At 43.8% G+C, this 27,242-nt stretch overlaps 2 protein-coding genes across 3 annotated transcripts in view; both read right to left on the reverse strand.

Annotated features, from left to right (window-relative positions):
• Positions 1 to 14,985, reverse strand: part of Txndc11 (thioredoxin domain containing 11) — a 58,848-nt gene extending 43,863 nt beyond the window's left edge. Inside the window, exons 1-3 of one of the 2 annotated variants that reach the window (XM_021184568.3) lie at positions 14,593 to 14,985; positions 9,022 to 9,238; positions 3,577 to 3,674 (exon numbers count right to left, since the gene is read on the reverse strand). In XM_021184568.3, coding sequence (XP_021040227.1) covers positions 3,577 to 3,674; positions 9,022 to 9,238; positions 14,593 to 14,834 — 557 coding nt within the window. In that variant the 5' untranslated portion in view covers positions 14,835 to 14,985. The remainder of the gene's footprint in view (positions 1 to 3,576; positions 3,675 to 9,021; positions 9,239 to 14,592) is intronic. The other variant, XM_021184570.3, reaches the window with a different exon arrangement.
• Positions 14,986 to 17,761: 2,776 nt separating this feature from the next.
• Zc3h7a (zinc finger CCCH-type containing 7A) overlaps positions 17,762 to 27,242 on the reverse strand; it is a 39,420-nt gene continuing 29,939 nt past the window's right edge. Inside the window, exons 17-23 of the mRNA XM_021184950.3 lie at positions 26,890 to 26,966; positions 26,170 to 26,303; positions 25,703 to 25,808; positions 22,622 to 22,730; positions 21,686 to 21,819; positions 20,031 to 20,194; positions 17,762 to 18,643 (exon numbers count right to left, since the gene is read on the reverse strand). Coding sequence (XP_021040609.1) covers positions 18,454 to 18,643; positions 20,031 to 20,194; positions 21,686 to 21,819; positions 22,622 to 22,730; positions 25,703 to 25,808; positions 26,170 to 26,303; positions 26,890 to 26,966 — 914 coding nt within the window. The 3' untranslated portion in view covers positions 17,762 to 18,453. The remainder of the gene's footprint in view (positions 18,644 to 20,030; positions 20,195 to 21,685; positions 21,820 to 22,621; positions 22,731 to 25,702; positions 25,809 to 26,169; positions 26,304 to 26,889; positions 26,967 to 27,242) is intronic.

Consider the following 27,242-nt stretch of genomic DNA (forward strand, 5'->3'; position numbering starts at 1 on the left):
AAAACCTAGCCCACAAAGCAGAACGTTGTTAGTTTAAGTAGCTCAAAGATAAAAGCATTACAGTAAATATGAGCAACAGCAGCAACAAAATACACAAACAGCAGCATCTGCTCAGGCGTGAGCCCCAGTGGGAGTGTGAGCACTGTAAACAGGAAAGGCTTGTGAGTGACAGGAGTGCCCAGGAGCAATCATGCACATCACATATAAAACTGAGGCCGAGACTCCCAGAGCATGAACAGGTATCTGGGGAGTTTCTGTGCCTCAGCACTATTGTACCAGCACACTGCATCCTAAGTGACAGGGTGAGCAGAAAGGCATCTGAACAGCCTTAAGTAAGTAAAGCAGCAGGCTAAGATGAATTGTGGGCATTTCAAAGCCCCAGTGCAGAAAACAGGGCACTAGGATAGGTACCCTGCATTTAAAACGGAATTCCACATAGTAGCTGCAGTGTTTTTTTTGTTGTTGTTGTTTTGTTTTGTTTTTAAATAAAGCCCCCTTGGGGCCATAGGGAGTGCTACTATTAGGATGTGTGGCCTTGGAGTAGTTGTGGCTTTTTTGGAGGAGATGGATGACTAAGGAGTGGGCTTTGAGGCCTCAGAAGCTCAAGCCAATTCTCTTCCTGCTACCTGCGGATCCAAATGTAGAATTCTCAGTTCCCTCTCTAGCACCTTGCCTGCCTGTACGCTGCCATAATTCTGCCCAGACAATAATGAACTAAATCTCTGAACCTGTAAACCAGTCCCAGTTAAATGTTTCCTGTTTATAAGAGTTGATGTGGTCATGGTGTCTCTTTACAAACCTTAAGACAGTAGCTCAGACTAGCTTCAGACTCACAGCAATCCTCCTGCTTCAGCCTTCAGAGTTCTCAGTTTAAAGGCATGAAGCAAAACACCTGGCTTGGACTGTTGATTCTAAAATCTATAGAAGCTGGGAACACAAACAGCTAATGTGTATTCTTGTGCCTCTCAAAATGACCTTTATCTCAATTCAAGGGAATGCTCATTTTAATGTCACATCAACTTGAATCCACCTCTGGCAGTGTGCAAAATTTTAACCACCCTACTAGTCAAAGCCAAGGAGTAACACAGGGACCTTAGCAGGGTAAATGCATCACTGCTCAGTACACTGCTTTCTCCTGACCTCTATAAAGAGGAACTAGGCCTGAGATGGTCACTGGGACTGTACCTGATATTTAAGACTCCCCACTTGAGCCTTTAAAGCAGAGGAAGAACCTACTGAATGAGAAGCAGAGTGGGGAGATTTGAAACCAATCTAAATGGTTACCAAGTGAAGCTAGCTTGTTCCTCTGATTCCACAGGCACTTCATATAAAGTGGAAAATGTAGTCTTGCCTAAATAAATCAGTTGTTTAGGAAAACACTACAATGTACAACAGTTTATGCAGAGGTGTGGAACTGAGAAGAAAAAGGATAGAGTCTGTCACTAACAGTTTGTCAATGATTACTGTGAATCCCTACCAATGAGACCCAGGAGGTACATGAGAAGGAGAAAGGAACCCCTAAAAGTAAAGCTCTCACTAATCAAGTTTTTACCCATTTGGCCTTTCATGGACTTTAAACCAATCACACTGACTGAAGCCTAAATGCCATCTTCTGCTCTAGAAGGCTAAGGTTGGCAGATTATCAGTTCAAGGCTAGCCTGGGATACAGAATGAGGCCACCTCAAAGATTAAGATAAATAAACTGGATGGGGTGGCACAAGCCTTTAATTCCAGCACTGGGAAGGAAGAGGCAGACTGAGCTCTCTAAATCAAATTTAACCTGGTCTACAGAGTGAGCTCCTGGACAGCCAGGGCTACACAGAGAAACCCTGTCTCTAAATAAATAGCCCAAAACCAGCTTTTTCAAATACCAGGTAACATCCACAGCTGCAAAAGCAAACATTAACATATACACAGCAGAAGCGACTAGCTTAAAGCCAATGTGGTGGCAGATGCCCATTTCCCAGCTCCTGTGAGCGATTAAGGCAGGACCACTATGTTCTAGGCCAGGCTAGGCTACAGCATGAGACCCCTTAACCAACAAAGGAAGGCTTGACGGAAAATGCCTTTAACCTCAGCACTAGGGAACAAAAGCCAGCCAATCTTTCCAAGTTCCAGACAACCCTGGCTGATATGGTGAGTTCCAAGCTAGCCAGGATTACATGGTGAGATCCTGCCACTACTCACAAACAATCAAACCAATAAATAAATAAATAAATAAATAGTAAGGTCCTGTCACCCCTTCACAAATTAAACAAACTGGATGGATGGATGGATGGATGGATGGATGGATGGATGGATGGGTGGATGGATGGATGGATGGATGGATGGATGGGCTGGAGAGATGGCTCCATGGTTAAGAGCATTGCCTATTCTTCCAGAGAACTTGGATTTGATTCCCAGCACCAATTTGATGGCTCAGAATCCCCTGTAGCTACAGTTGCAGATATGATGTTGTCCTTTCGATTGCCTCAAGTTCTGGTATGCATATAGTTCATATACATACATATATTAAGTACACACACACAAAGAATAAATAAATCGATAATAAAATAAATCTTGGGCCTAAGAGAGATGGCTCTACAGTTAAGAGGATGTAACTGCTCTTGCAAAGGACCAGAGTTTGGTTTCCAGCAACTGTGCCTGGGAGCTCACAACTGTCTGTAACTCCAGCTCCAAGGGCTATGACATTCTGCATTTATATGTGCTCATACCACACAGACACACACAGATACATATAACTAAAAATAAATATTAAAAAACAAGAACAAAATAGTCTAAAATAAAAACCACAGGTAGCTTGACACTTTAGGCAAATGAATACAACTGGAGACAAAACAGTAAAATAAAATCATCAGGAAACTTGGGGTTCCATCCTCTGTCACTTCAGTATTACTAGTAGTAATTAATACTAGCAATTTTCTTCTTAACTGCAAGAAATGGTACTGTATCCCCTCCTCCTCATTGCAAGGCTAGGGAACGAGCCCAAGATCATGTTAGGAAATCCCATTATTACTAAATTAATATTCCCAGCCATTTGGTTGAGACTAAGTTGTCCAGGTTGGCCCCAAATAACCCTCTTGCCTCCGCCTCCCAAGAAGCTTAGATTACTGGCATAGGCACCATGCCTAGCAAAAGCTATTATCTTGAGCATGCTGCACTATTAGGTTAACAGGCTAAGGAACAGGGTATACTTCTGTATTGTGTAACAGTTTTGAGTAGCTAAAATGTACAGCCATACAATGGAGTAATTCACCTTTTAAAATCAGTGTGTAGCATACATACACTGATGTAAACACACTTATGTTCGCAGAAGAACAATTTCAGAAATAATATTACGTTCTTTCCGATCTCAGGCTTACAACTAGAGGGCAGACATATATACTCAGAGAAAAGGACAATCAAAACAGCCAGGTTGCACATGGCTGATGTAATCATCAAACTCCCTTACTCTTTTTAAACTTATTTTTGCCTATCTGCATTTTCTCAATTTTCCACAGTGACTAATCATTTTGGATAAAAAAGTGCCCTGATTAACTGATGAATACAAGTGGGACTGGAAACACAAGCCCTTACCTCCGATGATACAGATGTATCACAGGAAAATAGAAGAAATGCTTCTGTTTTCTGCATTTCCCCTGGTTCCACCAACAGTTTATTGCCACAAACAACACCTGCAGAGGCAAAACAGGTTTCATATGACTATGAATAGCAACTCAACAGTTACCAAAACTCATAATTGTAGAAACAGAACTACTTCCCCGTGCTAGAACATAAGGTATTAAACAAGAAACAAATAAACCCTGCTTCACGCTTTCTAAGGTGATAGTTACGGCTAAAATGAAATTACTCAGTGGTAGTTCATGCTTGTAATCCCAACTCTGGGGCATGGGAATAGGGCAGGGGTAGAGTGGGGTGAGGGCAGTGAGAGAGCTGAAGTAGGTGACTTACCATGAGTTATATACAGGCTAGCCTGGTCTACAGAATGAATTGCAAAAATAAAAAATATAGGAAATGGAGAGAGAGCTGTCTCAGAAGAGCACTGGCTGCTCTTCCAGAGGACATGGATTTGAGTCCCAGTACCAATATGGTGACTTGAAACTATTTATAAGTCCCATAGCTCCACCCCCAGGGTGACCCAGTGCTTTCTCCAGGCATGTGGTGGACAGACATATGCACAGGCAAAACAGTCAGTCAGTCAGTCAGTCACTCTGAATAAAATAGTAATAAATCCTTCCTTTTTTCTTTTAATGAAAATTAACCATGTGTGCTTTTAACCCCAGGACTTGTGAGGCAAAAAGAGAGAGATCATGAAGTTTAAAACAAGCCAGGTCTACAAAGCAAATTCCAAACCAGCCAGGACTATATATGAAAACCGTCTCAAAAATAAATACATAAATTTCAAAGAAAGACAAACCCTTCTCCATAGTTCAGCTAGGACTCTTTGCGCCTGTCACAGGAGGAAAATCATTTGTTTTTAATGTTAAAATGGATGAGCAGTACTTTGAAAGAATTTGATTTTAATTTTATTTTATTATCTATTTATTGAGGCAGGATCTCACTATATAGCCTTGGCTGGCCTGGAGCTTAGTATGAAGACTGGGTTGGTCTTGAACTCTTAGAAATCTACCTGCCTCAGCCTCCAGAGTTCTAGGATTAAAGGCATACACCATCATGCCCAGCTGAAGGGAATATTTTAGGTGAGAGTCAGTAGTGTGTTCAGTATTAGGGCACTTGCCTAACCTTTGAAAGACCTTGGATTGAGTCTCACCACACACACACACACACACACACACACACACACACCATAGCATGCTCTTAGAGGTCAGAGGATAACCTGTCTTTAAATCGAGTCATCCTAGGGATTGAACTCAGGTCCTTAGGCTTGGTAGCAAATGCCTTTACCCACTGAGCAATCTCTCTAGCCCAATGACTATTTTAAAAAATAATAAAGATAACATTTAGGCCATGTTTTAAAAAGTAAAAAGAAAGCTCTAGAAAGTAAAAACATGAGTTAAATACACATTACAAGTAGATATTGAGTATTTACAGGAAAGCTTCCCAATCTGTTAATAAAGAATCAGAACAAGTGTCCCTACACTGGTACCTGAAGGATCAGGACTGTCTGGTTTGGGTACAAGAGGTCCTAGAACGAGGGTAAAGCAATTTGCAGTTTTCTTGCCCCTGTCCTCCTGACACCATTATTGCCTCTCAAGTGTCACAACCAAATGTTTCTGTGACCTGAGCTCAGCAGCAGAGCTACTTCTATGGAGGACCTCCTGACTATAGAGGGGTGCATCACATTACAAAATAACCAAGACAACAGTCACAGACTTTTGGGGTATGTGTCAAGTTTTTCGTAAGTTATTCAGGGTCAGTGAGATAATCCAGTGGGCAAGCCTAAGGGTCTGAGTTCCATCCCTGGCTCCCACAACAGGAATGAACCAGCTCCCACAACCGAAACCTGGGAAGGCTGGGGTGCTAGGCCTGGAGAGATGACTCCCACCATTCCCAGAGGATGCGGTTTGGTTTCTGGCACCCATGGCAGCTCACAATCATCTGCAACTCCGGTTCCTAGAGACCCAGTGCCCTACGGCTTCTGTGAGCACTGAGCATTCGTGTGGGGCAGGGAAACATACATACACAAAATTAAAACACATTTTAAAGTTTTTCAAGAGGATATGAAGAAAACAATATGAAGTCAGCAAACAAAGCCACCTTGACGTGCTTTCTGCCCACAAATACAGTACAAATGCTCAAACTCTTCAGAGTTTTGAGAGGCCATTTTTTAAAATGTGTATTTATATATTTATATCTGTAAATGTATGTTATGTGCATGTGCATTTTCCTGGAGGTCAGTACAGGCAATTGTGATGTCCCTGATGTGGGTTTTGAGAACCAAACTCAGGTCCTCTGGAAGAACAGCAATCTCCCTAACCAGTGATTGGTCTCTCTGGCCCCACAGAGTCCATTTCTAAGGACATTTCTAAAGCAACAATCTTCACCCATTGAAGTCTCATTTTTTTTTTTTTTTACTTAAAAATAGGGCATGATTAGCTAGGCATGGTAGCTCATGCCTTTAATCCCAGCTCTCAGAAGACAGAGGCAGGTGGATCTCTGTAAGTGTAAGGCCAGTCTCAGTCCCAGAAGAGCCAAGACTTACACAGAGAAACCCTGTCTTGGAAAAAAAAAAACAAAGCAAAAGGCACAATATACCATCTTGCTAATTTGACTAATATGGCTCAAATAAGTTCTATCTTTTTCTAAAAATAAATTCACTCTTTTCCCTGCTATGTACATAGAACTATAAGTTCTCAATTTAGAAGGACCTGAAATGAACAGGTTGGATCACTGTGGGTGGCACAAGCCCTCATCTGTAACTCCAGTATGTTAGCAGACTGCTAAGCCTTTACAAACCAGAGACTCTGCTTAAGAAAGCCAAAGTTAAAACACCAGTTTGAAGAACTGCTGTGAAATGAGCATGGTGGGGCTCATAGGAATACTGTGTTACTATCCCATTAATCAGCACACTTTGCTTAGACAGTTACCAACTAAGTTAACCTTAAGATGAACCGAGTTTCAAACCTCTTTGCTTCCTACATGGAGACAGACCTTTGTTCTCCAGACTCTGGAGAACAGGGGAGTGACTAGGAAAGTGGTGCTCTCTTTATGCTTATATACCAAGTGCTTGCCCAGGGATTCCTTAGAATTCCCATTTCCTTGCTGAAAAGTTGATATGACATAATGATGTATTACTTTTAATTTTCAGATCATCAGGCTTGACACAAAGTACCTTTAGTTACTAAGCCATCTTGTCAGCTGTGTGTGTGTGTATTATGTGTGTGTGTTATGTTCATATATAACACACACACAAATGCATTCACATAGTCTTTCTTTTGAGACGAGGTCTCTCATGTAGTTCAGGCTGGCCTCAAACTCACCATATAGATGATGAAGGCATTGAACTCCAACCCTCCTGTCACTACCTCCCAATGTTGAGATTCCTCTCAGGAAATGTGAAATGTGTAAGGAATACAGTTCCTTATTATTGGTATACCTTGAGGTATAAAATAGCCTAAAAGGCTTTGCAGAACTGGATAGGACACTAGCCATCATTTAAAAATATCTGTTATTTCTAGAAAACAACTGAGAGTTCTGAATGACTTCTGCAGCTCAGGGTTCTCCATCCAAGTTAGCTCAGATTATGGTTCTACAACAGCACGGGCCCTTGGGAATCTATGGAGTTATTTTTACTTGCTACAATGGTTAAGCAAAGCTACTATGCATGGAGAACAAGGTCCGGAGAGAAGTCCTGCAATGTTCAAATCTGCTTTGATTATGCCAAAGTCACCCTGTCATCCCACAGGGTGGTAGTAGTTTGAAATACCTACCTAGCACTTTTTACCAGGAAAAAGTCTGCTCTGTTACAATCCAAATCCAGATTCTAAGCCCATCTTACACGTGAATCCAAGGGTTCAGGGAAATTCTGAGGAATGAGACAACTGTATAAACTGAGACAGAAATCTCTCTATTTAGTTAAGGGCTCTCCCACGAGCTGGTTCCTATTGTGGATCCAGTTATAAAGTCCCTGTGGGATCTGAGCCATCAGCTCATCACTTTTTACCATAGTTCTACATCTGTAACTGTTCCATTCACAGTGGCTCTACATAAAGCATAATGCTTTGCCTGTGTACTAACAACTAAAATATCTAAGATTTAGCTACAGATTACTTTTCCATTTTCCCACCTCTGTTACAATTAACAAACTAAAACTACACTACTCTGAAATCATATGCATAGAGAAGTTTTGAAATATAAGTTGCCTCACATGCAGAAAAGAAGGCACCATAAAATAGTTATTTTCAGGTTTGTGTGCCATGGTACACACCTCTAATCCTCAGAAGGATGAGGCAGAAGTATCAGGAACTCAATCAAGACCAGAGTTCACCACAAGAAACACTACCTCAAAAATTAACTGGGTCTGGTAATTGGCTCAGCATTTAAGAGCACTGCTGCCCTTTCAAAAGATGGGGGTTCAGTTCCCAGCACCCACACAGTAGATCACAACCACCAATATATAACTCCAGTTCCAGGAGAGAAGGTACCCTCTTCTGACCTCCTAATGCACCAGGCACTTATGTGGTGCATACAGACAAAACACCCATACACATAAAATTTTATTTATATATATATATATAACACACACACACACACATATACATACACACACTTTATATTACCAAGGGACCAGTGAGATGGATCAGCAGGTAAAGGCACTTGCCACAAAAGCTTGGTGACTTGTGTTTAATCCTTAAAACCCACAGAAAGGCAGGAGAGAACTGACCCCACAAAGATTTTAACTCAGGTCATCAGGCTTGGTGGGAAGTACCTTTAATCAGTTTTTTTGTTTGTTTGTTTGTTTGTTTTTGGTTTTTTTGGTTTTTTTTTTTTTTGGACAGGGTTTCTCTGTGTAGCCTTCACTGTCCTAGAACTCACTTTGTAGATGTGGCTGACCTGCAACTCAGGGATCTGCCTGCCTTAGCCTCCTAAGTGCTGGGATTAAAAGTGTGTATCACCACACCTGGCAACATTTAGTCTTTTTATTAATGAATTTTTCCTGTATAAACATTTAAGTAGTTGGCTACATAGTAGAGGAGTACCGACTCCTTCAAGCTGTCTGCTAACTCCACACATTCATCATGGCCTGTGTGCCACTTACAACATAAAAGGCTTACAAGCCACCTAAGCTGGACATGAGAGAGCTGGGGTTCTCGGTCTCTACTACCTTCAGCACTGTCTCCCACAACCTGGCATCCTGGGCAAGCACACATCTCCTGAAGCGGCAGAACTGAAGCTTACTCTCATGACAGGATTCTTGTTCCTGTTTCTTCACAAGCTTTGCACCTGACAAGGCCCCGGAGTTTGCCTGGATATCACGGCCAGTCTGGCATCATTTCTCTGAGAGGCCATCTTCTCTAATATAGACTTGACAGTCACTGCTTGGGTGAAAGCACACATTACCTGATCAGAAAGCCGGCTGGCTGCCTGCTCAATTTCTGCCCTGGCAGCGATGGACTGGCCACACCATGGGGCATAGAAGAACAGCACCACCACCTCAGAATCCTGGCGGACATGGTCAGCATAGTCCAGCTGCCCCTGGAAGAGGTCAAGGACCGGAGATCTCGAGGAGAAAAAGCTGACAGGCGGCTTTGCTGGTATTATCACGTCTTTTGCTCGACTAAAAAAGAGTAAACAGAAACAATTTCTCCACTTACTTATTTTCTTCCATTACACTTTTGTACGGAAGAAGAGAGAAGACTTTTTAAAAAGGTCTCTTTTGAGTAAGAAAATAAGAGTTTGCAAGTCACTGTCCTGGCAGAAACCAATACACCATGCTAAGGCAACACCTGGCTGGGACAGTACAGATGCTGGGCATTGTCCCTGCAGGTGTGGGTTAGGGAAGCAGTGAATAATGACACGCTCCATGGTCTCACCGCTCACAACCCAAAAGTTCAACATCACCTCCTTGTAGCCTGAGTCAACAAAAGCCACTGATCTCCAGGCACTGCTGCTACTGCTTTATTGCTCACAAGTCTGAGGAAACCGTATACAGCACCATGAGTACAGTTCCTATAGGAGACATTTACAGTGACTCAACTTTTAGAAAACATAATTTATTAAGGGGAGTTGACCTATATCTATCCAGAGCATTCGGGGAAAGCAACTAGAACATAGAATTCTACACACTAACACTAATCTGTGGTAAGAAAGATGAAGAATATAGTAAGAGCCTTAACTGGAAAGGTTCCCCACAGTCAGAGAGGCTACAACTCTTCCATCAGGCACATGGGTACAATGCTAGAGCATAAAGCCCTGACCACAGTTCCCTAAAACAATACATTACACCAAAAGAAAGTAAAGGAGCAAAGAAAAAAATAAAACGCAGAAGGTACAAATGAAAACAACTGTATCAATAATCACAATTTAAAAAGATTAAGCCGCCGGGCGGTGGTGGCGCACGCACGCCTTTAGTCCCAGCACTTGGGAGGCAGAGGCAGGCGGATTTCTGAGTTCGAGGCCAGCCTGGTCTACAAAGTGAGTTCCAGGACAGCCAGGGCTATACAGAGAAACCCTGTCTCGAAAAACCAAAAAAAAAAAAAAAAAAAAAGATTAAGCCATTCAACTAAGAAATGACTGCTAAGATCTTTACCATCCCTACATCTGATAGAAGGTTAATATCAAATATATACAAAGAACTCAAGAAGCTGGACTCCAGAGAACCAAATAACCCTACTAAAAATGGGGTACAGAGCTAAACAAAGAATTCTCAACTGAGGAATACCAAACAGCTGAGAAGCACCTAAAGAAATGTTCAACATCCTTAGTCATCAGGGAAATGCAAATCAAAACAACTCTGAGATTCCACCTCAAACCTGTCAGAATGGCTAAGATCAAAAACTCAGGTGACAGCAGATGCTGGCGAGGATGTGAAAAAAGAGGAACACTCCTCCATTGCTGGTGGGATTGCAAGCTGATATAACCACTCTGGAAATCAGTCTGGTTGTTCCTCAGAAAATTGAACATAGTACTACCTGAGGACCCAGCTATGCCACTCCTGGGCATATACCCAGAAGATGTTCCAACATATAACAAGGGCACATGCTCCACTATGTTTATAGCAGCCTTATTTATAATAGCCAGAAGCTGGAAAGAACCCAGATGCCCTTCAAAAGGGGAATGGATACAGAAAATGTGGTACTTTTACACAATGGAGTAATACTCAGCTATTAAAAACAATGACTTTGCTAGGCGGTGGTGGTGCACGACTTTAATCCCACCCAGCACTTGGGAGGCAGAGGCAGGTGGATTTCTGAGTTCGAGGCCAACCTGGTCTACAGAGTGAGTTCCAGGACAGCCAGGACTACACAGAGAAACCCTGCCTCGAAAACAAAACAAACAAGCAAAAAGCAATGACTTCATGAAATTCTTAGGTAAATGGATGGAACTAGAAAATATCATCTTGAGTGAGGTAACCCAGTCACAAAAGAATACACATGGTATGCACTCACTGATAAGTAGATATTAATCCAAAAGCTTGGAATACCCAAGATACAATTCACAGACCACATGGAGTTCAGGAAGAAGGAAGACCAAAGTGTAGATTCTTCCATCCTTTTTAGAAGAGGGAACAAAATACCTACAAAGACAAACTGCCTGAGTAACTGCTCTATGGCTCAGACACAGGCAGAGGCTGCTGCCAAGAGCTTTCTTCCTAGAGGAGGAAGATGGCAAAGGAACAGGTACATAAACAAACAGCAATAAAAGTTACACAAAATGGCCATTGCTGTGGGAGAACTCAGTATAGAGCTATAATTCGGGGACATGGCAGCTTCTGATGAGGTGGTAACCACGTATCTCTTAAGTGAGGCCTGAATGACAGACAAGCAGATAACTGTACACAGAGGTGAGGAAACGTGTTCTGAAGAGATTCTAAAGGTTGTTCATTGGTGGAATTATTTTCCTACCATTCAAATGCAAGTTAAATTGAGCATGATGGCACACATTTATAATTCCAGCATTCAGACAGCTAAACAGGACAAAAAGCTCCAGGCCAGCCTGGGTTAAAGTGAGACTCAAATACAAAGCCAGGGGACTGTTAAGAGCTCAGCAGTTAGGAGAGTACCTACAAGAGCAGTACCAAGCTCGCTTCCCAGCACCTGTGTGCCCAGAGCCACCTGTGACTCAGCTTCTGGGGCATCCAATGCCTCTGTGATCTGTGGCCACTTGCACTCATGTGCACAAACCCGCACAGATGCGCATTTAGACATACACACATAATTCAGTGTTTGTTTGTTTGTTTTTTGTTTTTGTTTTATTTAAAGCCAAGCATGGTTATACACACCTGTAATGAAAGCACTTGAGTGGAGAAGGCAGTAGGATCAGGAGTTTGAAATCACCTTGGACTACATGAGGCCTAGGCCCAAAAAGAAACAAAAAGAAAACCTGCACGCTTAGCATAAAATAATGCAATCTGGGGATAAATACAGGTGACATCAACTTATTATTTGTTTACAGGTACAGAGGAGTTCTTAGAGTTAAAAGTCAGATAAAACACAAACCAAACAAAAACTAAACAGCCAGGAAAGAGAAACATGGCTCTCTGCTCTACCACAGACCCTTTTCATGTATCTCTCAAGTTTTGCTTTACATTTCTCAAAAATTACATGTAAATCAGAGACTTCCTACAACTCTTAAGTTTATGTAGCACAAACAAAAACAAGAATTGGTAGTGAACAATAAAGGCATGTTTAAAAACAAAAAAGATGGTCAGGTGTGGTGGCCCAGGCCTTCAATTGCAGCACTCAGGTATACAGAGGCAGGTGGATCTCTTGAGTATAAGGCCAGCTTGGTCTACACAGTGAGTTCCAGGACAGCCAGGATTACACAGAGAAACCCTGTCTTAGGAGAAAAAAAAAACAAAACAAAAAACCAAAACTATTGTTTACTGCCTGTGCACATGTGTGTGAGTGCAGGCATTCCCATGGAAGTCAAAGATAACCTGAATCTGTTCTCTGCTTCCACCGTGAGCTCGAGGATGAAACTCACATTGTCAGGCTTGTGCAGTAAGTGCTTTGCCCACTAAGCCACACTGCTAGCTTGTAAATTCGATTGATATGAAATTTATACCTTAAATCTCCCTCCTAAAGGCAACTATACACAATGCAACTTTATTCCTAATAAACATACACAGAAAAGCAAGCAGAATGGATTCATGGAGACTGAGTGCCCATAAACAGAAGTGGGCAAAGATCAGAGGCCCAGAACACCCACAGTAACTCACTGTGGTTCAACTCCAAATTCACCTTCTTATAGACCACCTACTCTGAACTAAGCCAAGCACTCAACACTGAGGAGGGCAGTCATTTATCTCAGACTTGTACTATGAATAAAATTAAATTTGAAAAACAGACCTGATATATTCTTCCTGAAGCCTCTGTCCTTATTAAAGATCTTAAAATAAGGAAAGAGCAACAAAGATGTCAGGGTCAGTTGTACCATAATATCTTAACACCATCCTATCAAACAAAGTCCTTAAAAATTCACCTGAGTTTATTAAAAGGGCTGTCCCATTGCCAGCACCATAGGAAGGTGCTTGAGGAAGTGAGACCGCAGGCTCGCTCTCAGCCAAAAGCAGCTGAGGAGCTCATGCTGACAGCTCCCCAGACTGACTCAAACTCTTCCATCTTCTCTCAAAGGTCACCCACCAAGTCACGTGTCTCAGATCAAACACTGAGCACTGTTTTCACAGCTGGGCAAACTAAAGTAAATCAATTCCTTGACCTGGGAAAAGGACTGTTAATAATATGAATCCAAATGGCAAGTTGCAATATTCCACCTTCTAAAATACTTTCTGTATTTTCCTTATAAAGACAGTACCAGTCTAGTTGCTCAAGATAAAAAATTCAAACTCCAGGCCAGGTGTGGTGACAAACACTTTTAGTTGCCTTTAAACACTTTAGCATAGCACCTAACAAACACTAAAAAAACGAGTCTCTTCCCCCTAAAACTCCCAATTTTTAACCCATCTTGACCTCAGGGATCTCATATTGTGTTCATTACACTCAACCTGTGCCCAGATAAATCTCCCTCTGGACAGAAGTGCCAAGAGGATATGTCAAGTGACAACAGATTTTATAAACTGCAATTTCAAATGATATACTGATCATCTGAGGCAAGGAGTATAATTGAAATATAAACTTTGTATCTATCTACACAATTTTCTGAAAGGAGGCACATTAGCTTCCATTCTTCCTAAACTCCAGCCTACTCAGGCCTTTTCCAAGTTTCACAAAAAGACCAAGCTTGCTCAGACTCCAGATCTTTGCACTTAACTGTTTTGTAATAGCTCTTACCCCAGTTCTTCCACCTCTGCCCCTTCCTTTCCTTGTGTAAGCGGCTAATGCCATTTTCTTATGAAGGCCCTTTCTGCCCTACCCACCCTCGTCCTTCTATTCCCTGCATAGCACTTATTAAGGTCTCTGAAGTGTTTGTTTATTGTATATCATCACTTCAATGAGAACTCCAGGGAACGGGGATTTTTGTCTTCAGCATTAACGGGTGCTCAGTACAAACGTGCACTGTCAGTATATCAAAGGCGTGCCTGGATTCCCAAAAGCGACTAAGACCCCTAAATGGCTTGTGAATCTTCACACTGCAAGCATTAAGGAAAATGGAATGAATTAAAACTGAGCATTATAGCTAAATGGCTTGTGAATCTTCACACTGCAAGCATTAAGGAAAATGGAATGAATTAAAACTGAGCATTATAGCCTGGGCAAAAATTGACATGTGCACCCCGAGAGACCCCAACAGGTGAGAAACAGGGCCAAACGCCCTCGGTACATAATTGATACAGAGCAGCACCCTGAAACGCCTCCACGCCGAACTAGGAGAGTGGGGGACCGCGGCGGCCGGGAAGGTCAAGCCTGTGGTCGCAGGCAAGGTCAGGCTCGACTTCCCTGAGGAAGACAAACAACCCTTGACCCCGGAGGCCCCGAGCTGGCCGCGGAGCCCGAGTCCCGGCAGCCTCACCTGCAAGTGAACTTGAGGGCGAAGAGCAGGGCGCAGCCGAGAGCCACGGCCCCGCACAGCAGCTCCGGCCGCTGGCGCGCCATAAGCGAGGCGCCGCGCAAGCCGCGGCGGATCCGGCCCTCCAAGGACGCCGCCGCCCCGGCAGGGCTGAGGGAGCCGGAGCCCTTGGGGCCGCCACCCTCGTCCTCGGCGTCCTCGCTGTTGTTCCCGCCGCTGCCGCCGCGGCCTCCGCATTCCGACATTACATGCTCCCCGTGGCCGGCTTTATACCGTCGCTGCCGCCACCTCGGGCCCGGGGACCCGGCCCCGCACGTCACTCCCGGACCTCGCAGCCAGCGGCGCTCGCTAACCCGGACTCTCCACGTCAGCCACACTTCAGAGACGCCCCGCCCTCCAACTCGGAGCCTGCGCGAATGCCCGCTTCCCGCGAAGCCACGCCCTTTGGGGCCACGCCCTCGAGCCGATGGAGTCTGCGCGGGTGCTCGCAGCACTCGCGGCCGCGTCAGCCTTCCACAGGTCCCGCCTCTCTTGTAGCGACTCTGCGCAGGCTTGCAGTCACTCAAGCTAGACCTTGTCCTTCATTCACTGCGCTGACGCTACATCCTCGTGTCCGGAAGCTAGTTGGTGATGTCTCCTTAGTGAGTCCTTCCGTTGGTCGGTTCTTCCGGGTACTGTTAGGGCTCGGATTGCCGCTAGTGCGTCAAAACTGTCTGTCGACAGACCCTGCAGGGCATGGGTGCAGTTTGTTATCTCTGCTTTTCCGAAAGTGGGGCGGGGGAGCCTCGTGCAGAGGCGAGAAGGACCGGAGGACACAGTAATAAAACGGAGACCGGGCTGCTCTGTAATGGGGTAGTAATAACGCTGCATGCCTTCTGCTTCAGTTTCTGCTTGCAGGAGTCTACCTTGACTTCCTTCAATGATGGTAAAGTGTAACCAAAACAAACCCTTCCCTCCCCAAGTAGCTTTTGTTCATGTGTTTATCACAACAGTAGAAACCTCGAGACAAGTACTGATAAGTGGTAATTACATTCAACAAAAGAACCCAGCTCTAAGTAAAAGGATAGATGTATATTGTGTAATCCCATTTCTATGACCCATGCTTGATGGGCAAATCCACAGAAACATAGCAGACGTGATTAAAGTTTGGAAAGTATCCGAGTCAGGACATTGTCTGCCTCACACCTCCCAGCAATAAGAATGCAAGGCCAGCCTAAGATACAGAGTGAATTATCTTCAATTTTCCTCCCAAAATTAGGTTTATATGAGTTGTGTATAATTTTTTAAACCAGGCTTAGTGGCACACAACTGTGATCCCAACTACTCGAGAAAACCAGAGGACCATTTGTACCAGGACTGCAGAGTTTTCAAGGCCAGACTATGCCATTTAGCAAGGCCCTATTTCAAAATAAAGTTTTGGTTGGGGCTAGAGACAAGGCTCAGTAGTAAGAATACTGCTGTTGCAGAAAACCCAAGTTTGGTTCTAAATTACAGGTAGTTGAACTACCTCATACTTCACTTCAGGTAATCTGATGTCCTCCAAGGTACACACACATATAATTAAAAATAAAATCTTTTTGTAAAGTTGGTAGGGAGGGGGAAATAAGCTAGATCAAATGTTACCTATGTGGGGCTGGAGAGATTGCTCAGTGATTAAAGAGCACTGGTTGTTCTAGAAGACCAGTTTTCAATTCCCAGCATCCACACGAGGCTCATAAAAGTTTATAGCTCTAGTACTAGGGGATCGGACGTCCATGGGCACTGGTTATATATGTTGTACACATAAAATTGTAAGATTATTTTAACAAAACCACCCAATGGAGATAACCAAGTCCTAACATGTGCCAGTTAGTATTAATTTTCCATACTATCACCAGGGTACTGGAGGTAACCCCCATCTCCCACCCCCACCCCACACACGACTCACCTTAACAACCTGCAGTTTGCCCGAACTCTTGCCTAGGTTTCTCAGCATCCTACCTCTTGAGCTTCATCCTGAGGAAATAATTCTGATCAGGCAGCTAACAGACTGGTTCTTCGTGGAGCCCCTGCCTCACAGGCAGCATGCTGAGCACCCCGGCCCACCAACTACTGCCCTGCTGCTTTCCTCCCTCCTTGCTGCTCCCTGCCTCTGAAAGCTATCAGGGCCGCAGGGAGATGAGCTTTTCTATGTGTCTCATTCATAGCTATTTCTATGTGTCTCACCTTACACAAGCCCTCCGTCATCTGTCAGTCACCCCAAGGACCTGTTAAGGGTGCTGGACATGCAGAGCCTCAGAGGATCTCACAGCTCATGTCTCTAATTCCAAAAGAAGCTGACCACTCCCAGCTAATCATTTGACACCATGAGAAGCCTCTTAGTCACTCAGAATCTTGAGACAGTTGGGTAGAGAGAAAAGCTGTTTCCATGCTCCTCCCATTTGCAGCTTATCACTCACTGTCCAAATACAAATACTGTTTTAAAAACAATTTATGGGCCCAGTAGGTAGTGGGGTACACCTTTAATCCTAGCACTTGGGAAGGACATGCAGGTGGATCTCTTTGAGTTCCAGGCCAGCCTGGTCTACAGAACAAGTTCCAGGCTAGCCAGGGCTACACAAGAATAAATAAATAGATAAATACAGGTGGTAAATTGAATTCAGCCAACAAAACCTTGTAAAAGTGGGGAGAGACCTGATGACAGAGTTGTCACCTACACACACTGGCACATATGTATCCCCACACATGGTGTGCACACATCCACTTTCATAAAAAAATTAGAAAATAAAACCCAACTCACTTGTACACCCAGGCTTGGGGCACTCCTGTAACCCCAACTCTAGCAACTTGAGAGGTGGTGGCAGGAGATCAGGAGTTCAAAACTAGACCAGACTGAACTATGTAAAATCCTGTCTCAAGCCAACAGGAAAAGACATTGGTAAGCTCAGCCTACAGGTGCAGGCTATCATCACTACTTAGGAAGCAACAGTGGGAGAACCACATGTTCAACCACCTCAAAATAAAAGGTAAAAACAGGCTGGCATTTAGTTCAAAGGTACAGTGTCCATTTAACACAGACAAGGTGCTAGGCTTAAGCCCCAGCACCCTACACACCAAAAAGCAAACAAAACCTCTCTAAAACCCAGTTCCAATAACTCCTGAAGGAGAAAGGACCACACCAAAACTGTGAAAGTCATCTCTACGTAAGATCTTTTATTACAAGCAATATTGGTCCATACACTACACAATACCAGCAGTACAGGTTGAATCTTTCAAAAATCATTATTTAAACAGCAAAAGACCAAGAAATAAAATGTGTCAATTGATTATTTTCAAAATATTGATGTGCATGATCATCATCAGTTCCCTTGCCACAGTGAGACAGACAAATACAGAAAAACCCATTTAACAGACACTAGTGCTAAATGGTTATTTGGCTTAAAAATCTGAGTTAAGAAAATCCTTTTTAGCAACCTACATACAGATAAGTAGCAGACTTTATTATATTAAATAACTTCATTCCACTAAAACACATAAGGAGTTTCATCCATCATGTACTCCGATCCCACTGTGCATTACACTCACTGCTGTGGCTCTGACCTGAGTCATCCTCAACCTTACCCCTTCCCCAGCACACCTCATCCGAGCTTCTGTCCAACAGACAGCAGCCTGGCAGCAAATCCCTTCGCCATCTGATGCCAGTGGCTCTGCAAGAGCTTAGCCAGGCCTGTCAAACAGCCTTTTTCCTATCTACTGTGGGTTGCTGCTCAGGAGGAACGATAGATGCCAATCAAGCAGAAGTCTGCAGCTCCTCTGCTGTGTGCCTCTCAACACTTGCAATTTTTCTGGTCAGTGCTCTGATTGGGTTACATAAAAGCCAGCATATTACTTTAAATCTTTAAACAAAAAACTATATTTTCCAAAGTCATTATCATTTGGGGCAATTAAGTGATCTTTCCGTGCTTTCTTGAGTTTCATCTGTAGGGCCTTTCTTCTTTCTTCCCATTCATGAAGTTCAGCATTTCCATGTGCAAATTTACAGCTGCTTCCTTCTGTGCAGGAGCCATTTATATACCTGTTAGGAGTATATGATGCAATTAGAAATAGTGTCATGACTCTTGAAAACACATTCTCCTCCAGCTGTGTGTCTGATCTGCATACACCTTCTGCAGTCATAAAGTTGTCATTTTCCCTCTCTCTTTTTGCTGCTGGGGATAAAACAGAGGGCCTCCTGCCTACTAAGTACATGTTCCTAACCACAGAGCTGCATCCCAGACCCACTTAAGAAACGTAAGCCCGGGACATAAATCTTTTATGGGCACAATATACACAACAGGGAATTAGTACTATGAACTATTTAAAAGTGTTCCATCAGCAAGTCCTGCTAGGGCTGGGGGCCTAGCTCAGTGAGAAGTGCTGGACACAAAGGAGGTCACTGGGTGCCCGGCTACATCGCTCTCCACCTGATTCCCTTAAAGAGTACCTCATCCAAACTAAGTGAGGCTGCTGGGATCTAAGCTCCAACAGCCCTCTGTCCCTGCCCTTCACACAGCAGAGGAGCTGCAGACTTCTGCTTGATTGGCATCTATCGTCTGGCTTTTCACATGGATTCTGGAGGCTTGAACTCAGGTCCAGTAAGTAGTGCTCATACCTGCTGGATCATCTTCCCTGCCTCCATTTGGGGGCAAGGTATGTAAAAAGAAAAATATTTTAAGGATTTTATGATATTTAAAATTATCCAACAAGATTCTTTATTTTTGTTTTCTTGTGATGTTGGGCCTTATGCATCCCATAACTCTGATTGTGTCCCCAAGTCAAAGGCTCTAATTTTAGTAAGTAAATACAAACAGTAATTTTGAGGGAGGGTTTTTTTTCAAGACAGGGTTTCTCTGTGCATCCCTGGCTATCCTGGAACTCACTCTGTAGACCAGGCTAGCCTTGAACTCAGAGATCTGCCTGACTGTCTCCAGAATGATGGGACTAAAAGTGTGTGCCACCACCATCTAGTACTTGTTTTTTATTTTATATGTATATGAATATGCCTGTGTATATATGAGACCGAAAGATCATGTCTAATCCCTTGGAACTGAAGGAAGCCACTTGATATGTGTAATAAGAAGCAGATCTGGGGCCTCTCAAAAAGCAGCAGGTGCTCCTGACTGCTAAGACACCCCTCCAACCCAATGCTATATTCTAAGTTTATATAGAAAATATAACTTAAAAGCCACTAATTTTCTGAGCATTGATTATGAGCAAAGACATGACAGAGCTCTGAGACTCCAAAGGTGGTGAGAGTGTGGGCAGATGCACCTGGACACCCTTCCTGGGTGTCTCAGTGCCTGCCAGGTCACAGCACCGTTACCAGGCTACCACCCACTTCCTACTCTAGCTGCAGACAAAAAGACCATGGAAGGGCCATGGGCTCAGCCCTCTCTACAGGGAACCCGCAGGGGCCTACACACCTCTCACAAATACTGAAGTACCCGGTGGGGAAGCGGTGCTGCCAGCAGTACTGGTCATCCTCAGTGTGGAAAACCTTCTCCTTGTGCTTCTCAGAGGAGATGTGGTCTTGCCATTGCTTCTCACTGTTACAGTTCTTCCCACACATCCAGCAGTGGAAGTCCACCTAAGAGTGCAGGGAGATGTGCTGCCTGAGAGCCTGGACCTCTCACTGCTGCCTGAGCTTAGTCCAGGCTTCACTCTGGGGAAGCCAGGCAAGGGACATATAATCCAAAATCAGACAGTAGTATCAGCACAGGACCAACTACAGTATGGGGACAGAAGCCAAAGCACAAGAAGCTGAGGAGTGCTCATCCAGAGAAGCTGCTGTATAAACTAGGTCATCTGAAAGGCAGTTACGTATTCTGGGCAGAATTAACACCCTGAGGAAAAGCAGGAGCCGCACAAGGTCAGAGCAGGCCAGCTCTAGAATAACCAGCAGCAATTCTACACAAGTGAGTCTCAACAACACTAGATTTGCATCAGGCACCCAGAAAGTAAAGATGCTGGCCCTGCAAAGACAGAGATACACATAAAACATCCATACTCACATGTGTCCTGAGCACACACACAAGACCAGGATAGACAACAGCCCTGCAGTGGTGGTGGACATGGGTAAGATGCAGGGTTGAAAACAGGAAACAAGTGGCAGGAACCCGCATGCGCATTTGAACACGAACGCACGCACACACACACACACACACAGCTGCCGGGTGCTCAACATGCCAGGCTGACTACATATGAACAATAGCCACATAATAATGGCCAGGTATGGTAGCTCACATCTATAATCCCAGTGCTCTGGAGGCTAAGTAAAGATGATTGCTCAAATTCAAGATCAGCCTGGGCTACAGAGTAAACCTCTGCCTTTCATTTAAAAGGGGAAGGAAGAGGAGGGCCACATCACTGATGTATATAAACTTAGCATAGAGAAATACGCCAACTGGATCTGGTTCCTCTGGAAAGAACAGACATACTTCCAACTTTATCTACAGTGCTTATTTTATAGACAAAGCACATTAACATCATATAACTAGGAGTGATGGGCTCAAGTCATTCATGTTTTCTTTACTTTTTACAAAGGTCTCACTGTGGAGCCTTAGCTGACCTAAAAGTTGCTATAAGAGGCTCGCTTTAAACTCAAAAGATCACCTGCCTCTGCTTCCCAAGTGATGAGCTGAAAAGTGTATATCTCCTCCTGTCACTTTTGGCTTTTTAGATAGGTTCTCATATAACCCAGGATGGCCTCCAATTTGCAGGCATCCAAAGATGACCTTGGATTTCTGGCCCTTCAGTCTGGAACTCCCAAGAGTGCTGGGATTAAAAGCGTGCACCACCATATCCAGTTTATGCAGTACTGGAGATTAAACCCAGAGTTTTATGCATGTTAAACAACGGCTCTACCAACTGGGCTACTTCCCAACCTAGCTTCTTTATGGTTTTAAAATTAAGACTTTTAAGCAAGATCATTTCAGCACAAGGAGACTTAAGCTAATGGCAAAAAAAAGCACAGAAGAAAAAAGACACCAGACAGAGACAGGCTGCAGGGGACAGTCACGCTTTGGAGAAGGGAGTAAGGCCTGAAGCAGGCGTGCGTGATGCGTGAGCAGTGACTTACAGTGACTTCAGCATAGTCTGTTGGCATGTGGATCTGCTTCCCGTTTTCTTTGCTACAGTGACTGGCTGTCTCGTCACTTTTTTCAGTTTTTTGGTTCTTCAGCCAGAGTTCATAAAATTGCTCTATATCATGTACTGAAGAAAAAGGAACCGTGTTCAGCAAACTACGAAATGCCATTCAAATCCACATAAGCACATGGACTGCCTGCCTGTTGCTACACCTTCAAAACAAATGTGGTGCACATCTTTACTCCAAGTACTGGGGGGGCGGAGGGGGGGAGGCAAGTGGATCTCTAAATTTGCGGTCAGCCTGGTCTACAGGTTGAATTCCAGGACAGCAAGAGCTACATAGAGAAACCCTGTCTTGAAAAACAAAACAAAGGCTAGAGAGATGGCTCATCAGTTAAGAGCACTGACTGCTCTTCCAGAGGTCCTGGGTTCAATTCCCAGCAACCACATGATGGCTCACAACCATCTGTAATGGGATCCAATGCCCTGTACTGGTGTGTCTGAAGACAACTACAGTGTACTTATATAAATAAGATAAATACATCCGTTAGAAAAAGAAAGAAAAAAACCAAAACAAACAAAAAATCTGAAGTAAAACTATTTTGATTCAAAAGTGAACTACTGTCTGAAGCAGCTGTCAAAACTCCCATCTACCTGATGGCCACAACTGATCTTGTCTGGAGTCCTAGGGGAAGCGAGCTGTCACATGGGACAACTTTTAAGGAGGCTGCCTATTCTCTGCAGGATGCAGAAGGACAGACTCACACCAAGTGTGGCCTAAACAAATGCACATCACCAGTCAGCTTCCACACCAAGGAAGCTGTGGTTATGCTCCCCGCAAGCAGCAGCAGCACCGCTAGAGCTGCAGCTGAAATGTGCACGCTGCATGCTGTGCTCAGGGTATCAAGGACAGAGAGCACGAACTTACTTTTGTTATCCTTCATGTAAGTCCACACTTCCCGCTCCTCAGGACTATGAGCAAAGGAACAGTTGCCAACATACTGACACTTTTTTCTATTAGCAATATGGTTGCATAGCTGTGTGGAGAAAAAAATATATATATAAAATACATACACACACACAGCACACACACACACGCATCATGCACACACACATATACACTAAAGACAGGGCATTGCTTAGTATAACTAATTTTACATTAGAGCAAAATAAGTCTTATAATGAGTGCTAATGCTTAGCACTAAAAATTTTAAGATTAATTTTATTTAAATAGTCCATAAGCCCAAAATACATGATAGTGGTAGCAAACATTTCTATTTCAGAAAGTTTCCCAAAGAAATTGAAGTACAGAATTAAGGAGTACAAATTTCCCACAAAACCACACTCTAGGGACCTCATGTCATCGATGCAGTGAACACCTGATACCCTCTCTGTCAAGCAGCTACTGCTTTCTTCCCATAATGTTCATGATGCTTCCACCCCAGAACTGGGGACAGAAAGAACGCAGCTTGCTCCACAGATTACTAGACAGCACTAGGAAGCTTCCTGACTCAAAGTGCTAATGACCCCACACCGAAGGCTAACCTTAGCCACAAGTCTAGATCCAGTGTGTATCTGAAGACACCTGCTGCACTAACCAGGTCGGAGAATTGAGAGGCTTCCCAACAGCACTCCTCTAGTTACGTGGAATTTTAACTAACAACAGGAACAGGGAGGCGGGAGTAGGAGAATGAAGTGACAGCAATCATCAGACGAGTTTTCTCTGAGAATCACCAGTCTCCAGGAAACAGGAGAACCTCATCTCAGCAGCTGGCTAGCTGTGATGCGGAAAAACCCTTAATTGCTAGCTGTTAAAGGCTAACTCTTCACAGGAGCTGGCCTTTCCCACCACTTACCTTCCAGAACAGTGAATGCTCAGTATCTGCTTTGCAAACTCCTAACACTACATTTTCTCCTGGGATGAAAATCAGTAACTGCACATGAAAGCCTACATGCGGCCAGCAGTCTATGTGTTAAGTCAGCTTGATCAGGGACTCGGGTACATTCTTTTTCTTTGTTTTCTTTTGTTTGAGACTTGGAGAAAGGGTCTGTTTATGTAGCCCTGGCTGGCCTTAAGCCAGGGTAGCCTTAAACTTGTGGTGAGTCTTGTGCCTCTGCCTTCTAAGTGCTGGAGGTACAGGTGTGAACTGCCATCCCTGCCTTAGCCAGTCACTCAAAGGAACAGGGAGCGCAAGGCCAGGCACTGCACTGCGTTCCAGAGACTCCCATAACAGATCACTGGCCTTATGGTATAATGAACCCATTTACCACATAGGTAAATGAAGCCACAGAATGTTTACAGGCCCCTTCTGAAAGAGGGTGTTTCTATCTCCCCTTCAATCTCTACCACACACACACACATACAATTTATTCTAGAAAATGGGTCCCTAAAACATCTATCATGGTTAGGGTACAAGAGTCAATAAAGCTGCTGAAGTGTGGTATCAGGAGAGAGCTCACCACATCCAAGCTTAAAGAGAAATCAACAGTCCTGGGCAGTCCTCAGGAACTACAAGAAGAACAAGTTATTTGTTTTGGTAGTTCTGGGGATTGAACTCGGGACCTCACACATGCTAGACAAGTACTCTATCACTGAGCTACAACCCAACCCAGTTACCCTGTTCTAGCCAACTCTCTAATAATACATCCTCTTCCTTTAGGGCCCAAGATATCAGGGTTCCAATAAATCTCCTTTTCACATAAAAGCCATCTGATTCCACTTCAGTTAGAGCAGATCGCTGCCTAGCAAAGTCTGGCCTTGTGACTCACACTAAGCTTTCCAAAGCTACAAGATGCACACACACACAGGCGATGCACACACAGGCGATGCAATGCTCGTCGTGTGCTTCCTTCACTCTCCAGTCACAAAGAGGATGTGTGCCTGGCTTCTCGGACGAGACATTCTGGCATGTTGCTTGTCAATACTCCACATGTCCCTATCTGTTACACCACACAGTGTGATGCCTCTGGACTGTCTTGTGAAAAGACAAGTCCAAGCAGGGTGGTGGTGGCACACACCTTTAATCCCAGCACTCGGGAGGCAGAGGCAGGAGGATTTCTGAGTTCGAGGCCAGCCTGGTCTACAAAGTGAGTTCCAGGACAGCCAGAGCTATACAGAGAAACCCTGTCTCGAAAAACCAAAAAAAAAAAAACCAAAAAAAAAAAAAAAAAAAAGGACAAGTCCATAGATAACAACTGACCTGCCTAGTTTTGGGATTGTCGTGGCCACTTAAGTCCCTCCCAAAACAAGAGGTGCCGCTGCGTGAGTGAAATACTATCATTCTGCTAAGATGGTGTGGGGTGGGAATATGAGTGTACATTGCTGGCACTGACCTTCTCTTCTGGGCCACCTTAGCAAGTCGTATATCTTTGAGTGTCTTTGTGTGTGTGTGTGTGTGTGTGTGTGTGTGTGTGTGTTGGGGGGTGGGGTTGAGACAAGGTTTCTCTGTATAGCTCTGGCTGTCCTGGAATGATCTCTGTAGACCAGGCTGACCTCCAACTCGCAGAGATCCTCTTGCCTCTGCCTCTGCCTCTCGAGTACTGGATTAAAGCAGTGTGCCACCTCTGCCTGGCATCTTTGAGTGGCTTTTAACTTGCATTCCATGTTGTAGTGAAACAACCAAGGTGCAACAGGAAAAATGAGAGCAACTGTGACTAGCAATGCTGACAAGAAAGGTGGCCCTGGCTTCACCTCCAACTCATAAAAGGAAATCCTCATTCGGTCCCCAAAATAAATCCTTTGAAAGATTAGTTAAATTATGCCCTAACTTTCACTCAGCTCTGGTTATCTGTTTACTCTGTCTATGTAACCTATGAAGTAGCAATCAATATGAAAACTGTTAATCACACACATACACCATGGAGCAAGGAAGAAAACCAAACAGCTTCAGTTTCATCCCAACTGAGGAGCAGTACTTAAAGGGCTTTCAGCTTCAGTCTGAATTAGCACTACTTTCTAGTAATTGAAAATGCCTAATTTTAAAAAGTGGCTTAAAAATTACGTATGTACATCAAACTGTAAAGGCATTTGTTTCTTTGTGGGGAGAGGACGGATGTTCATCCACTTCTTACGTTCAAAAGACATCGCTCTCATTGCACGACGTTCTTTGGTCCACCTAAAAAAAATGGAGTTCAGAAAAAACAACACTCGGGCAAAAAACATTACATAAAAAGCGAGCACAGCATGTGCACCCAGAGGGCCAAAGAGTCTTCTCAACCCTTCTAAGAGATGCCTTGCGTGTCTACTATCTCACCTCCTCTTGACACTTTTCAGCATTCAGTACAAACTAAACAAAGAAAGTGGTAAAGCCAAACAAAATGCTACTTAAGAAATATCAGCTACTAGATCCTCCAGAGCCTCTTGCTTTTCATTGTTACCACAGCTAGTTACTGACTCTTCAGTGTCCTGCTCTCCTCTCACTTGCGTGACTGGACCCTATGGAGCACAGGGACTTACAGGCGTCCACACATACTTACGAATGCTGTGCTTTGGCACTGCAGTACTTTCTGTTCTTATCTGGTTCAATGACTTGGCCATTTCTCAGACACTGAGCACATACAAACTTTATCTCCATGTTAAGTAATCCAGGCATTATTTGATTACCAAGGACCTTGAACAATGAAAGATCAATTATAATAGAAACCACTTTTCTAAAATCAGCATACAAAATCACCATGCATTTTGTACCAGCATAGTCGTCTGGCTCTATGACTTGACAAATACATCTATGCTGATAGTTAAACTAAACTGTCTCTAACATGCAAAAGCATCTGATAAAATTATTACAGACTTATAGATGCCAACCCTCAACTGAGAAGCTAGTTGTGAAACTCAGTGCCCTTTGGGTGGGTCAAGGAGAACAATGGATAAGCAATTTAAATCATGTAGGACAGACACAAAACTCCAAACCATAACCTACTACCCATACCTAAGAATTGCCAAAGGCAAGACCCAGTGTTTTCCCAAATGAGCTAAGCGGGAAAACTGTGTCCTATATCGCTGGAAGTTAGATACCACAGGCTGTCATATGCCTGTTTATGGCAATCAACCAGCTGCAGTACGTTTTCCCAGAAGAGTTACCCAACGGAATAAGCAGTAAGTAAAGGACTGCAAGTATGAACCTGAATCTATCACAAAGCCAGCACCAGCCAGGCAGCTCCCGAAGGCACCCAGCTCCCAGGGAAGAGGGGAGATACCTGCACTCCCGGCATGCTGGCTTGCAAACTTCTCCAATATTGTTTGGATTGTTGAGCAATATCATCATGGGAGATACCTAGGAAATGTACAAGTTTCTCTTAAAGAACACATCACAGTACCCACTCATCTGGTCTCAGTCAGCCTAAGAGAATTCTTCACTCTCCAGGTCTCAGGCCGCCTGATCCATCAGGGATGAATATACATTGCATCACATTTTTTAAATGGAGGATTTAACAGGCATACTTCTTTGTCTTCTGAGGAATCCTTCCCCTACTCATGAAATCCATGCTGCATGTACAAATTTGTGTTAATCATAAACTGCATGAAAACACATCCAAAATAGATAATTCTT

The sequence above is a fragment of the Mus caroli genome, unplaced genomic scaffold (genome assembly GCF_978045245.1).
Source record: "Mus caroli unplaced genomic scaffold, Mus_caroli_1 scaffold_17, whole genome shotgun sequence".
NCBI lineage: Eukaryota > Metazoa > Chordata > Mammalia > Rodentia > Muridae > Mus > Mus caroli.